Source organism: Metschnikowia bicuspidata (genome assembly GCF_001664035.1).
Source record: "Metschnikowia bicuspidata var. bicuspidata NRRL YB-4993 chromosome Unknown METBIscaffold_2, whole genome shotgun sequence".
NCBI classification, from domain to species: domain Eukaryota; kingdom Fungi; phylum Ascomycota; class Pichiomycetes; order Serinales; family Metschnikowiaceae; genus Metschnikowia; species Metschnikowia bicuspidata.
This window is the reverse complement of record NW_017387732.1, coordinates 2,165,563-2,180,514: the sequence shown is the minus strand read 5'-3', so window position 1 is coordinate 2,180,514 and position 14,952 is coordinate 2,165,563. Positions and strand designations below refer to the sequence as shown.

Below are 14,952 nucleotides of genomic sequence, written 5' to 3'. Positions count from 1 at the left end.
AAAAAAAAAAAAAAAAAAAAAAAAAAAAAAAAAGGACCGCCCAGGCCGTGACTGACGGCAGGGGGCGGGCCGAGATTTGACACTCGGTAAGTATCTGAAGGCTATTCAAAGGTTATTTATATGTTTTATTGTATAGTTTTCCTCCTCAAATAAGATGAATCTATCAATAAAAAAAATTGCGCTCTATAAGAAAGGGGAGAAAAGAAGCACTCCCACCAAAAGGAACTGGAAGGCTTGCTGAGCCCTGCTCGGAAATTGGTAAGGCAAACGAAAGTTTGGTAAGGAATGGCTTCACAATCATGTGTTTATTCCAATGGGTCGTATACACCCCCAAGTAAGAAGGATCCTAATGCTAGAAATAAAGCCAACTATATTTGAAAGCAATCCCACGAACAAGTTTTTGCACCACCTTTACAATCATTGTAAGGTTTCAAAACTTTGGTGCCCAAAAATGGCTTTTCAATGGCAATGAATCTCAATTAAATAGTTGCTCCACTGGACGTATTAAAGAAACAACGTAACCTTCGTTGGCTTGTTCAAGAAGTGAGGATGGGCTATACAGTAAGGCTCATGAAGCAGAGATCTTATCTTTAGCCCCTGTGCTGGATGAGCTGTGGCCAAGAGATTTTCGGAAACATGCAATGAGCTAGTGACAGGTTACCAAGAATTCAGACATTCTTGACATATTCCTTTGGTATTTTGAAACGGGTGTCGGAATCTGGCTCCAATTGAAATCCCACGCCACTAGGGTAAATCGGTACTATTCAATTCCGGCATTTACAAAAACTTTCCCTTCTTTCTGGGGTTCCACAGTCTAAGCTGCTATATGAGCACAAGTTTCGGGCATCACTACTGATCAATTTCCTACGTCACCTCGCAAAGCTCCCATTTGCCAACATGCATGCAATAAACCGTTGCTTCTCTAGAGTTATCACAACCTACACTTTAAGATCATAACCTTTCCGTTCGTTCCCTTTTTCCATTTTCCAATACTTTGTTTTATGCAATAATAATTTGTCCGCATACTCTCCCAATCAAACCCACTATGTGATGCACCGGTCGAAGACCTTTCCGCGAGCCTAAGTCTTTCAGGACATGTAACAATCATTCGTCCCGATTATGTTTTTCCAACAAAGCTTCTATCATCCAAAGGAATCTGTCGCGCTTAAAACCCCATCGAGACTTTCAAGCTAAAGGTGACAAGGAAAGGTAGCGATATGAACAAGACCGAGTACTGTGCGATCAAGCAGATAGCCAAGCAGTCCATTTGGAGATGGTCGGGCGAGTCTGGATCCGTGTAAAATGCGGTGAAGTATACCAACGCCGTGGCATTGGGAAGTCCGTATTCCAACACACTGACAAAGCGAATCAAGTTGTCGTCTCCATACCAGCCGGCCTTGTAGATACCAGTGGTCAATCCAACCCCAAAGATCGGCAAAACAATCAATCGACATGCAGTGATCATGACGGCAGTTTTCCAGAATCCAGGCACAATTGCCGTCACCCTCAAGCGCGCAATCGTGGCCCCTAGTATGAGAAGACCTAAAGGCACAGATGCAGCGCCTACGTAACTTGCAATATCAATGACAAAAGAAAGCGGCGGCTGCTCGTCCGGCGCCAGTGGCATGGGGAAACTTGTGGTCACGAATAGCGCCTTAAGCGGTGGCGACATGGCAATGGCGAGAGAGACTATGAGTGCCACTGAATTGGGTGCAAGAAAGTTCTTGAGCGTCAGTATCACATTTTTCTTGAGCCGCAGAGCAAATGACCGGGTAGGTACTGGCAGCTCTTCCTCGAGCTGATATTCGTCGCTTCTTCTGTCTTCCGTGGCGTTGAGCAGCCGGTGCAGCTCGTGAGTTTTGAGCCTCTTGAATTCCGAGTACTCGTGGATAATATCTCCTATATCCTCGGATATTTCCAGACACGAATCGGTGGTACGAGTCATGTGAAGCGGATTATCTAGAACGAAGCTGGACAGGCGCCTTCTACGCAAGCACAGGCCGGACATGTGCGTCATGTTTTTGGAGAGCTGGCTGCTGGTTTCATTTTGTGATTCCTCCTTTCCAGGTGTTTCTTTTTCATGTATCTTCTTTTCGGATGGTTCCTCTTCGGCTTCTTCTTCCGGATTCTTCCCAGACATCTCCTTTTCAGATGCGATATCCTGGGTATTCCCTGTTTGTGCTCCCTCTTCGGAGAAAGACTTGGCCTCGAGCTCGGCAGGGTCGGCGGAATCGATTGACTCCGAGTCGTCTGAATAGGTTGTGGTGGCATCTGGGATTTTGGGCTTGGGCAATACCAATGACTCGCTGCTAGTGGATGTAGCCTCAAGTTTAGACCCACCTACTTCCTGCTCCGCATCGGCTTTGGCAAGCTGATCCCGGAAATCATACCTCACCAATTTGAAAAGCCCCAAGCTGAACTGATAGAAGACCTGTGCAGCAAGGAAAATGCACACGTATGCTACGCCCTTGTCGCTCTCATCACTGGTAAAAAGACTATCTGTTTTAGCCATGGTCTGTAAGTACGCGATAGGAAGATCTGAGATATTGGGGAACAAGCCCACGGATATAAGTCCACCAAACCATGCCTTGGGAGACCTGCAAACATAATGGGTGAGAAGCCCCAACATGGCACCCATGAAAAAAAGAAGCGTGCCCTCAAAAAAAACTATGCCGATGAACTTGATGTCTGAGCTCTGTAAGTAAGACACAATGTTGTTGAAAATCAAACAGGGCATGATCGCGGTCACGACGAGATCAGAAATGTCTCGGCATGTCGATACCGGCAAAATATTGCGTTTGGCCAAGAAAAAGCCCATGCCGATAATGAAGTAGATCTTGAAGATCGGCTTAACTGCCGAGTAAATGACAAGCCCTAGTGAAGCAGACATGAGGGCTCATTAATATGCAACAGGCTCCAATGCAACGGACAGCCAAATGGATGCGAGTGAATTTGTCGGCTCTTCTCCTGGGATAGAGCAATGAGTTTGGTGCTTTTTCGCTTTGGCGCCTGAAAATGAGATATTCGCTGAGAACTTGCGGATGAGTTGGAACTAGAGAGCGCCTTTCGAAAAATCTACTCTATCTCTGGACCTGCTTAGAGTCATCGATTGTGCGCGGGAACTAGAGCCTTACCATGTTAGTGTGCAGGTGGAGTTACAACGAGGCTTGCGCTCTCCTCTGCATGGAGATAACCTATGCACCGGATGCCTCAAGTTCTTTCGTTACTTTGACACATTCGATTCGGGGGACGACCAGGAGTTTTATTTCATTACCTTCGTACTTAAGCTTCAAATTTGTCTTTTTCTATGAGCTTGTGGCTTTTTTATTTGAAGACGTGTGCTGAAAAATGATCGCATTGGTCCGAGAGGAGCTGGTGCTTTCCACCAATGAGCGAGCAAGCAAGAGCCATTCAGACAGATGAAAACAGTTGCAGTGTCGCTTATAAACCATTTCCAATAATTTGCTATTGTCTCTATCCAAATGAAATGGGGGTTACCCGGCATTTTTCGGTGGCTTGCATGTAGTCCTACAAGTCCTGTGCTTGTCTTGGATAGAAACACATTTGGTGAGCTATACAAATACTAATGAGGTTCCTAAAGAAGATCAAAGTCATTTTTTAGAATCAAAGTATACTTAGAACTACCTTCCATGAAGCTACAAGATGGCTTTGTGTCCCAGCCGTTTTACATATCCGAGAACTTCAAGCAAAGACTCAAAGAAAGATACAGATAGTGCTATATCCGAGAACTCTAAGCATAGACTCGAAGTAAGATACACATAGTGCTTTTATTCCTCCAATTTTTCCCAATATCACGGATAAAACGAAACCGCGCTTTGTCATAAAATTAACCAAAAATAATTTCGTATAGTTAGCGGCTTCACTAATTGAAAGTGGAAGGCTGCGAAAATGTCGCGCCGATTGCAGCGGATTGGGCAAAGGCGGAATTCATGATCTACGACTCTTTGTTTTCAGAATAATGGTATTTTCGTAAAAAAAAACTATTCAATTAACAATTTAATGTTCCAATTGTTATCCAGCTTCAAGTTTAATTTAAATTGCTCACATTTGATTTTTCAGACACATTTCCTTGATCATGAGAATGGAAGGTTTTACTCATCTAAAAGAAATATCCAAAACTTGGACGAATTTACGGAGCAAAAGCGTTGCAGATTCCCAAAAAAAATCAACATTTTACAATTTGTGTGAAATAATGGCATTTGAAAGCCTTGGGCTTCAGAAAAAGAATGCTTTGATATCGTACAATCAAAACTATCCACGCCCGAGGAATCAATGGCACGTGCGCTCAAATAGTATTCCCCGAAGTCCATCCTTGTGGGGAATGGAAAAGCCAAGGACAGTACAAGTTTCTAACGTTATAAAATTAAACCAGGAAAACTACTTAAGGGTATACCAATAGGGTATCAAAAAGAATGCAATGGACGAGAATTCTTGTCCATACCAAGGTGGGAGAGTGAATTCTCAAAGCACATTCAGGTACACCACTCACCAAACAAGAAAATAAAGGGCCAACCACGAATAAATATCATGGCCACTGATTCACCCTAAACACAGCTGAAGTGGGATGCAAGAGTCTCCTGCGCCCCTCTGTCAATTATCATGACATCAGACTAAACTGCACTCAGTGTGTGGCAACAAATGCCACTTTTTTCGAGTCCCACTGGTCATGGCATTTTACGATTGTCACCACGCTGTCGACACTGAAAATCTCATTTTCGCCGGTGATTTCGTCCAAGTATTCTTCCACGAGAGCTGTATCTAGCTGTGGTTTATCCACACGATCGTTCTCGTATGAGTACATGGATGATCCAGCGGAGCTATTTCGGGAAACAGTGCGCTTAGAATAAGTGTCGTGGAATGTGGGCAGCAGCATGTCGTAGGATTTCAAGGAATCGTATTGCAATGCGGCAAAGCTCATGTGTGGTCTGCGTGGCGAGCGCTTGGGAATTTCCAAGTCTTCTTCGGATGTGGTACGGTAGCTCAAATTGGGAATACGATCCACCCTGTGTATCGTGGGGGAGACTTGCATAATAGGCAATATGAGTGTAACCAATTAATAGATTCTCTGTTCGTTTGTTGCCGAACCGGTTCTAGAAACGGTGTTTTGGATATGGATGATTTCTTCTCAAAGAGAATTCTTATTCGGAACTCTATGGCTATATATGTCGTAGCTCAAATCAGGCTTGCTGAGGAAGGGGTGCGATATCAGAATGGTGAAACGCACGGAAAACAAGCTTCACTCAGGACTGTGGGACGGTTCAGAAATTAAAAAGGAGAGAAACCCTGTCACTATATGAAATGGAGAGAAAGAGATGGAAGTTTGGAAAAGGGCCGTATCGGGCAATGATATACAATTTTTCCTGGCCATGACTTTCTGGGCACTCGAGTGAACTGGAATGCTGGCCTATCTCTGAATTGGGCTTTAGCCTGCCAATTTGGCCAATATATCCTGCATATTACACATCGGTTGCTTGTTTGGGCAGTGCGGTGCTGGCCCAAGGTGCCAAAGCGTTAAGGGTGACTTGTCGGCTTTTTTGAGCTTACTATTCCTATTATATAAAGAAAAGCAGACAGAAAGCTTTGCTTGCTTCGATCTGAGTTCACAGTTGAAACGCAGTATGCAATGCGTACTTTTTTATTGTCTGATGAACAGGCATTTTTCATTGCGGAGATAAGAATGTGCACTCCTCCGGGCATGCAGTCTCGAATGTGCATATAACATGGGGCTAGAGATACCGGCTTGATATCTGAGATCTGAGCTGACATGGAGTATTTTGCACCAGCTGGGGTCTCATTCCCAAGTAGTGGTACAGATGGCTAGATAAAATACAAAGAAAGAGAAACTGTAGCGTCAGTCAACGTCAAGATATGAAAAAACAGGCAAGTGCCTGGAAAGTCTACTTCATGGAGAAGCATTGCGTTTCCGTAGAGTCGAATTGTCTTGCGCCAGTCAATTTAGACTCGACTGATTCATCTTTACACCAGTTATTCTTCCCCGTATCTCAAAGACTCCTGAACAACGCAATATGCACCAAACTGCTCAATGTCTTCGTCGGAACGACGTGGGGTGAATTTGTTGTTCGCCTATTAAGCGAGCCTGTATATGACGTTTTATAGTTCGACCCGAGTTTCATAGCTAGGATACAGTTCCCCGTGAACTGTCAAACACCGAAATTCAAGAGATTTATCCGCAACACAAAACACAAGAGTTTAGGAGTTCTTGGAGCGACGGCAACAAAACAGGGAACTTTTTGAAGTGCTCATGTCTGTATAATTCTGGGGTACTGTGATGAAGAAACCGTTAAATGTCGCGCTGTCTCATACAGGAACATTCTAGTGCTATAGCTTCCTAATGTTGGGACACGAATAGAAGCCGTTACTCAGTGAGAGCTGCGTAGTTCTTCTCCACACAGTCATTAAATGCATAGATTCTGAGTTGATTCATTGAAGCCGAGTAACAACGAAAAAGTTCTGCTTATGGAATGAGAAGAATTTGCTCACCCATGTACAGAGGGTGGGTGACTTCTTGTTGATTTCTCTTCTGAACTGTATCTTGAGCTCACAGAATCTGCCCTTGATAACAGAAATGAAAAACAAAAGTTTCCCAAGCAACAGGAGAAAGGTCACATTTATCATCGTACTTTGACAGAACTGGAATCTGGCATGTTCATTAATGCTTTAGCAATGCCTAGAGTTACAGCTACTCGCCTTGTCATTATTCACAATTATTAAAAGCACTCTTGGTGCTTCTGTCGACATATCATCTAAGCTTTGGGCATGTGAGCTGGGCAGATTTTGCACAGTTGATCGACCTCTGGAGAGCCCCTTATAAAGACAGGACGTAAAATCTGCCTACATCAGTAATGCAAGATCTTCGATTTAGCAAAATCACAGTAGCGGTATGCACCGCAGCGATCAAGATTACGGGACGGGTAGGAAAAAGGGTTTTTGCTTCTGACCAATTCTCTGAACGCCACAAGTTCTGTTCGAGGCCTGGAAACGGCAATGTATTCCGGGAAAACAATATACAGTGATCCGCGCATATGGGCGAGAATCGTCTTGTGACGGCTTGTTTCGAGCATTTCTCTGCAACAACACGCATCTTTCCAGTGGGCATTCTCGGAAGCTGCTAGGGCCACCCAAGAAAGTCACTGGTCTGGGAGGTCCGGCACCTATCAAGGGCACCTCGCCGGCCCGGATTGAGCAGTCGAGACAGCACGTTGGCAGGGCAAAACTTCAAGTTTTGGATGCCCTGGTAGGCAATGGAAGCAGAGCGGCCAGCCGGCCACGAACAGCGCCTCACCGCATTTCGGGTGGTCTTTTCACTAGCAACCTAGTCCGCGTGTATTTCTTGGCCTTTTGGACAGGCTCCGGTCTTGGTCTTCAAGACCGGCTCCGGTTCTTGGCCTTTAAGACAGGCCCCAGTGCTTGGCTTTTCGGACAGGCTCCGGACTTCTTCGCCAGAATCTAGTTCTTGGCCTTCTTCTTGGGCGGGCGCTCGTCCGTGTTCGCGGCGGCCTCCTCCATGTCGGCGTCCGAGTCGGACGCGGGCGCATCCGAGTCGAACTCCTCGGCCACGTCGGAGTCGGAGCCCGAGCCGAAGTCGTCGTCGTCGCTCTCATCTTCGCCCGCGCTGCCCATGTCGACATCGGCGTCGTCGTCGTCGTCGTCGGCCTCTTCGGTCATGGCCTTGGCCAACATGGCCTTGGCCATCTTCTCCTCGTTCTTGATGCGCAAGCCGCGGTCCTTGCAGAAGTTCTCGATGGTCTCCTGCTCCTCCTTGTCGATGTTGGCGAAGGTGTGTGTCTGGTTGCCGCCGCGCAAGTTGACCTCCAAGTCGAACGTACGCGACGCGGAGACGCCCGTGGAGGTGCGGGACATGGTCACGCTGCTGACCTCCGAGTAGGGGATGTACACGGTGGGCTTGGTGACGAACAAGAAGCAGCGGTCGAGCGGGTACAAGTAGCCCTCGGAGGCCTTGAGCGAGCACGCCACGCCGGCCTGGAGGAAGCGCGACTGGAAGGCGCCGGGCACGACCAAGCGGCGCTCCGTCAAGCCCTTCAAGCAGTGTGCCATGACCAAGTGGGTCTGCGAGTCGTACAGCTTCTTCAAGCGGTCCTTGTAGCGCTCGTCGTACACGCTGTCGGCCAAGTTCAACTCCAACTCGGTCTCCTCCTCGCGCGTGAACTGCAACACCAAGAACGGGTAGCGCGTCTGGCCCTGGCGCAACGGCGGGTCGATCTGCAACACGACCAAGTGGTGGATGTCGTCGGGCTTGGGCAACGAGAAGACGCGCTCGATCTGCTTGTACTGGATCTTGTAGTCGTAGGTCTTGCCGCGCAAGCGCAACGAGCCGGGGTACATGTCGATGTCGTAGCGGCCGCGCGGCGTCAAGAACAACACGTCGCTGAACGACACGACGGCCTCGCCCGCCACCTGGCCGATGGCCGCCTTGTCCTTCAACTGGTCGTAGAACACGGACGCGGCACTGGCCTCCTCCACGCCGTCCTCCTGCTTTTCGGAGCCGTCGTCCGCGCGCACGGTCGTGGTGGTCTCGCTGGCCACGGTGCCCGGGATGTAGAGGCGCATTTCCACGAGCTCGTCGCCCGCCTTGTCGTCGTTGTTCAACGTGAGCTCGAGCGCCACCTCGTTCTTGCCGGTGAGGTTCAGGTTGGTCACCTCCAGGTACGGGATCTCGAAGCTGGGCTTGTTGTGCACCTGGAACACCAACTCGTTGCGCGCCAAGTCCGCGGAGCCCCAGTTCCAGCCGCGGAGCGAGTGCTCGCGGTGCTCCATCGCCAAGTGGAAGTTGCGCTGCAACTCCTGCTTCAACTTCAGGAAGTCCTCGCTGTCGAAGCCGTCGAGCCGCAACACGCCCTGGTTTTTCGTCTGCACCCGCAACTCGTACGCGCGCAGCCCGCGCGACCAGCTGGCGCCCAAGAGCTCCTCGGAAGGGAGCAAAAACGGCGGAGCTGGCGGGGCGCCGGCGGTGGACGCGGCTTTCCAGCCGAGCCCCAGGTCCGCGATCCGCATGCGCCCGCTGAGCTTCAGCTGGTTGAGGTGGATTTTCTCAAAGTCGATGTTGACCATGTTTCGGGGGTGTTTTGGGGGGTGTTGGGGGAGGGCGCTGGGAGAAGCGGGTTGTTGGCAGGTGGTCTTTTTCGTGGCCCTGGCGCCTCTATGGAGGAGGCGCGCCTGGGTGCTGGCGGCCCTGGGGCGCCGGTTTTGGGGTGCGCCGGTTTTGGGCTGAACACGAGGATTTGCTGCGGGCGGCGCCGGAAATGATTGGGGTGGGTGTTTGGCGGCCGGCTGGGTTTTTGTTTTTGGTTTTCGTCTGTTTTTGGCTGGATGGCCGCCTGGTGTAGACTGCGAGGTGGGGCCTAGCTGGGTCCGTGGTGGGGCGACATGGGTCCATGGTGGGGCGACATGGACCCATGAGACTGCCCGGCCTGCGCGAGACGCGCGCCAGAGGCCCTGGGGCCAAGGCCCGCTGTGGTGCTTTTAACATGACGTTGGCCAGAGAAGGCAGCAGCAAAAAAAAAACTGGCTTTTTTTTTTGGGGGTAGGCTTTCCAAGGCGTTTTGAGGGACGCGGTCAGCCAAGGCTTGGGCATGCTGGTGGTGAGGTGCTGTTCTGCTCAGCACCAGCAGTCTGTTAATTTGATCCACGGGCCATGGACAAACAAGAGTAGCAAATCCAAGGGACAGCCAGGAAGTTCGGCGACGCATCCACAAGCAATCCGGCAGTTTGCTGGTGAGTATGCACACGAACAGCCAGGCTGCTCTGCCCGATTTTGTCATTTTGGAGAACAAAGGCAGGAAGCCCAAGCTGTGCTTAATATATCTGCGACCATGCGCAGCCATGCAATATAGACCCAGCCATGCAAGACGCAGCCATGAGCCAGCCACGAATACTCCAGTCGTGTTAGTGGACCACAGTTGCACAGTCAAAGAGTATACTGAAAATAGCAACCATGAATGGTCCTTCACAGATCTACAGCTCTGAGCAGTCACACGGCTCATTGACAGATGAAGGCCTGACCAGGCAAACAGTTAAAATGAACAATCAAGCTGGGTCACATAGATACACCACGAAAAGTCCGGCCTGGTTGTAATATCCACGGTCATGGGAGTCAAACATCCTAGAATTCATCATCGCAAACAACAACCATTGTATTTAGAGAGCCACCTTCACGGGCAATCTGCCAGTGTGGAACTTAAACGAGCCTTTGAACCAAGAACACCGCTAGGGGCATCCAATTCAAAACACACAAACACTGACGGAATTTAGCAGCCAAACCCGGACAGTCACGGCTGTTCAACGACTCTGCAGCACTCGGGCAGCTAGAGTAGCCAAACACCCTCCAGTAATGTGTCTGGAATCTCTAGTAATTAAAGGGCCTTGGTGCATTTCTACCCAAACAGCCCGGTACTCTTCAAGATCTATCCCATGAAAAAAGTGTCTCGCCAGAGACGAGAAAAATACAAAACACCTTTCACGGTGAGAACAGAATAAACCTGGAATATACTGCCTCGAGGACTGATCTTCCTACATTGCTTATGGATCCCAAACCCGAAACCATCCTATGGGGTCAAAAGGTATTCATGATTTTATGATTATGTTACTTATTTTCCAGCAGCCAATGGCCTTCTCTCTTACGTATCAATTCACAAACCTAGCAATTCAACCCGAACAACAACTCCCACACTCATAACAAGTGGTAATGAGCAAATGGCGTGGACAGTGAACAGAACCGCAGCTTACTCACCAACCATCGGCTCATACTCAAACCTCCTCAATAAAGACCGTGTCTTTGTTTCCTTTTTTTCCCCCCAGTCATTCGCTTGAGCTTTCTTAAGAGATTCATGATGTTCTTCATGTACTTCATGTTCATTTTCGAAGACGATCTTGGACCTTATTAGAAACTCTTTCCACAAAAAGAGTCGACAGACAGCTTGAAAGAAGTTGACCGTAATATACCCTGAACCGTCCTGTTGTTTCTCCATGAGGACTATACCACCTTCCCTATACTGAGGTGAAATGTGCAGACGTGCAAGAACTTCCCTTCTTCTACGTTGCGAGGCAAGTATACTTGATTTTGGTGTTTGAAGAGCGTTGCTGATTTCAAGAGGTTTGAAAAAAATACCAACGTCTATCCAGCCAAAATAGCTCGTGTAAGTGCCCAGATTGAAGAGACAGATTGGATTCAACACAGTGTGATGATGGCAGTGGTATGATTCTTCGGTACTTGACTCTCCTTGAGCTTGGGAAATTAAATAGCAAGTATCATCTTATCAATTTAGATTGCTTTCGTGAATTATTACGATGATTATTCATGATTAGAGGAATAAAATCACGAAACATCTGCGCCAAACTTTTAGTCAGTCTCAATATTTAGGGTCAAAAAATCTCTCGTCTTGTGCATATGCATCACTGGGGCACAAGCAACAATAAACAGATGCTAATGAAGCTTTACTTTAACCTGCCATCAATCGATTGAGAGGTAAAAAACAAACTTGATTCCGCCCAGGATCGAACTGGGGACATTCTGCGTGTAAAGCAGACGCCATAACCAACTAGACCACAGAACCAGACTTCGACATTGTGTGGTATGATACTATTTCATAATACATTGATGAAGGAGGATTATATAGTGCACATGGATAAATGTCTCTTTTCAAATAGATTAGTTCAAAAAATATTCCAGGCTGTACGACTAGACTAGTTGAGGTATGCTATCATATGTTATGTCTATACAAGAGGAGCTTCTGCCACTTTAAATATATATGTTTGAAGGTTTTTTATATATATTAGTTATATAGTTTTGCCCCTTTAATCAGATGAATCTACCCAAAATAAAAAAAAAACGAAAAGAAAAACGTGACTAACGGAAGGGGATGGGTCGAGTTTCGACACTTGGTACGTATCTGCGAGCGATCAAAAGGCTTTTATATACTATTGTATTGCTTCTTTAATCAGATGTATCTGGCAAAAAAATGGCGGTCAGAGGGTAATGTCAGAAACTATGGGTTATGGACAACTGTGGTAATGAGGCGAGTCAACATGAATTATCTATCTATTGGTCAGGAACAATGTTTTGTTTCCACATCTCAAAACGCGTATAAAGTAGAATCTAAAGCCTGTATTCCTATCGGACGCCCATTGCGTGCATAAGTTATGCAGTTATAGATCCAAGGACGTTCACTTAATGCGTACCAAAGATTCGAAGCACCAAGTTGCCACTCCCCCAAAAATATTCCAAGCTGGCATAGAATCACATATGTAATGAACACAGTGAATAAATACATTCCCAACAGTGTGTAAATGAATGTGGAATATTCATAAGTGGCTGATATCATATACGTTAAAGCGGTTCAGAGTAGCAAGTCCGAGCATGGCCTGTACCCAAGATTAGATGGCATCGTATACTTAGTCTCAATCGAGCTACGGAACAAGAAATCCACAAGGCGCTCTTTTTGAAAACCTTCCGATTCCTCATAAGACTTTAATCAGCCAAGCAAATAGTTCCATGATTGACTGGCGGAGAACCACGTGCCATGGACCACCACGTATTAGCGCACTGTTTGCAGCCGTGTCGACGGCCTGGCAAAGTGCATATAAACCACGCGAAATGACGAATGACTCAACAGACTCAGGTATTTTTCCACAGACTTCAAGATCTTTTCCTCCTCATTCTTTTAATATACCACCAATCGTCGTTTTACTACACAATGGGCTTGGTTAAAGTAGGTGTTTTGGGCGCCACGGGATCTGTGGGCCAGCGGTTCACTTTGCTCTTGGACAGCCACCCGGACTTCGAGCTCTATGCCTTGGGAGCCTCGGCCCGGTCTGCCGGCAAGCCATACAAGGATGCCGTGACATGGAAACAAACGAACTTGATGCCGGAATTTGCCAAAAACATCCCGGTTGAGCAGTGCACGCCCGAGGGCAGGTTCGCCGAGTGTGAAATCGTGTTTTCTGGGTTGGATTCCGACGTGGCCGGCGACATCGAGACGGCGTTTGCCGCTGCAGGCAAGATCGTGGTGTCCAACGCCAGCAACTTCCGCAGGGCCGCAGACGTGCCTTTGATCGTGCCGATCGTCAACCCGGAGCACATGTCTGTGGTCGAAAAAAGAGTGCAGGAGGCCAAGAAGGAAGGCAAGCCTAGACCCGGCTTTATTGTGTGTATTTCCAACTGCTCCACGGCAGGCTTGGTGGCTCCATTGAAGCCTTTGGTGGATGCGTTTGGTCCCATCGACGCGCTCACCACCACGACTTTGCAGGCGATCTCGGGCGCCGGCTTCTCGCCTGGTGTTTCGGGCATTGATATCTTGGACAACATCGTGCCTTACATCGGTGGCGAGGAGGAGAAGATCGAGTGGGAGACGCGCAAAATCTTGGGTGGCGTTTCTGCGGATGGAAACGGCTTTGCGCTCATTCCAGAGGACGAAATGAAGGTTTCTGCCCAGTGCAACCGTGTTCCCGTCAGCGACGGCCACACCGAGTGCATCTCGTTCAGATTTGCCTCCAGACCCGCGCCGTCTGTGGACCAGATCAAGGCAACCTTGGCCGAATACCAGTGTGAGGCGTTTAAATTGGGCTGCCACTCGGCTCCCAAGCAGACCATCCACGTTTTAGAGGAAACCAACAGACCACAGCCCAGATTGGACAGGGACAGAGATGCGGGCTACGGTGTTTCCGTGGGCAGAGTGAGAGAAGATCCCGTGTTGGACTTCAAGATGGTGGTGTTGTCGCACAACACCGTGATTGGTGCCGCTGGTGCCGGCGTGTTGATAGCCGAGATCTTGAAGGCCAAGAATGTGTTGAACTGAGCGTGACGGGTGTGCATAGGAACTAGAAATCTAGACGTCATAATCTCTGGGCTCGAAGTTGCCTAATGTAGTGGAAAGAACCAGGGGGGTGTCAATAGTGAGTGTTCTGCGAAGTGCAGATGGGCGCTTCGGGGAATGCTTGAACTCTAGGCAGCAGCGAAATTCTCTAGATACTTTTGTGATTCTACTATGAAGCGTGATGAAAGGATTTTATGGATAAGATATGCCCTTGCTTCTCTTTGAGCTTCAGCGCACTTGCGTGCCATATAAGGTCAAATATTAGTGCATAAAGAGTGATCTATCATGCTAGCTAAAATTCTTCATAGTTTGATGATGTAAGGAGCAGAAAGTTATAGACGCGGAATCTATTTTACTGGTATTTTGCATGCCCACCATGACTCCATTCTAGAAAAATCTTAGCTCCAGGCAGCTATGCCACTTTCTCGACTTGAATTAGTGAATAGTCATGATAATACTTTGCAAGAGACTCATAGCAGAATTATGAAATTTTCGGAAGCAAAGATATCTGGGATTCTAGTCTTTTGAGGCTTACTCTTAATTCTATGGGCATGATATTTCAAGCAGTCAAGTGAGGAATTATAATTTCGAAAGATGATTTCAAATTTTTGATTGCACTTCGAAAAAGTGGAATTATTACCAATTCTCAAACTCGATATATTCGTTTGACTGAGAGTTCCACGGTGGGACGCAGTATTTGATGAAAATGAATAACTTGAACAAGTGAGCACAATGTCTTTGTTTGCCTAGTGCACAGCTTCCCTGGTTTCAAGCTATAACATAGGATTAATCAATTTGTGAGTGAAGAGTTTTGGGTGTGAGCTCATCTGAGAGTATTAGCTGTATGACTCTGAACACGAAGAAATTTTGTCGGGCCAGGGCATTCAAAAAAGGAAAAACTAGTAATCTATGGTGTTTATTGGCTCATCGAGCCACCGTCGTTGCCGTCTTGCTTGTCGAGGAACGAATATGCATGTATCTTGGAGACTCAGTAATGGCTGACTGTGTATTTCAAGTTCCCTATAGTATTTCCAAGGCGTACGGTTCAGGCCGTTGCTTTAGAAGAATTACACAAGATGAT

At 47.6% G+C, this 14,952-nt stretch overlaps 4 protein-coding genes and 1 non-coding gene across 5 annotated transcripts; 1 reads left to right on the top strand and 4 right to left on the bottom strand.

Annotated features, from left to right (window-relative positions):
* Positions 1–1,019: 1,019 nt before the first annotated feature.
* On the bottom strand, positions 1,020–3,074 carry ECM3 (putative ATPase). The gene has a single exon (XM_018855844.1). The coding sequence runs from the start codon at positions 2,888–2,890 to the stop codon at positions 1,166–1,168; it is 1,725 nt and encodes a 574-aa protein (XP_018713009.1). The 5' UTR covers positions 2,891–3,074; the 3' UTR covers positions 1,020–1,165.
* Positions 3,075–6,752: 3,678 nt separating this feature from the next.
* METBIDRAFT_154500 (uncharacterized protein) lies at positions 6,753–7,313 on the bottom strand. Its single transcript, XM_018854598.1, has one exon. It carries the CDS (start codon positions 7,136–7,138, stop codon positions 6,848–6,850), a length of 291 nt encoding a protein of 96 aa, XP_018713008.1. The 5' UTR covers positions 7,139–7,313; the 3' UTR covers positions 6,753–6,847.
* A 175-nt stretch (positions 7,314–7,488) lies between these two features.
* On the bottom strand, positions 7,489–9,111 carry POB3 (FACT complex subunit; the record flags this gene model as incomplete). Its single annotated transcript, XM_018858786.1, has 1 exon — positions 7,489–9,111. One exon carries the CDS (start codon positions 9,109–9,111, stop codon positions 7,489–7,491), a length of 1,623 nt encoding a protein of 540 aa, XP_018713007.1.
* Positions 9,112–11,538: 2,427 nt separating this feature from the next.
* Positions 11,539–11,612, bottom strand: METBIDRAFT_t101. Its single transcript has one exon. It is a non-coding gene; the product is annotated as a tRNA-Val (tRNA).
* A 1,140-nt stretch (positions 11,613–12,752) lies between these two features.
* On the top strand, positions 12,753–13,853 carry HOM2 (aspartate-semialdehyde dehydrogenase; the record flags this gene model as incomplete). The annotated part of the gene is made up of 1 exon (XM_018853963.1): positions 12,753–13,853. The coding sequence occupies one exon, from the start codon at positions 12,753–12,755 to the stop codon at positions 13,851–13,853; it is 1,101 nt and encodes a 366-aa protein (XP_018713006.1).
* Positions 13,854–14,952: the final 1,099 nt, after the last annotated feature.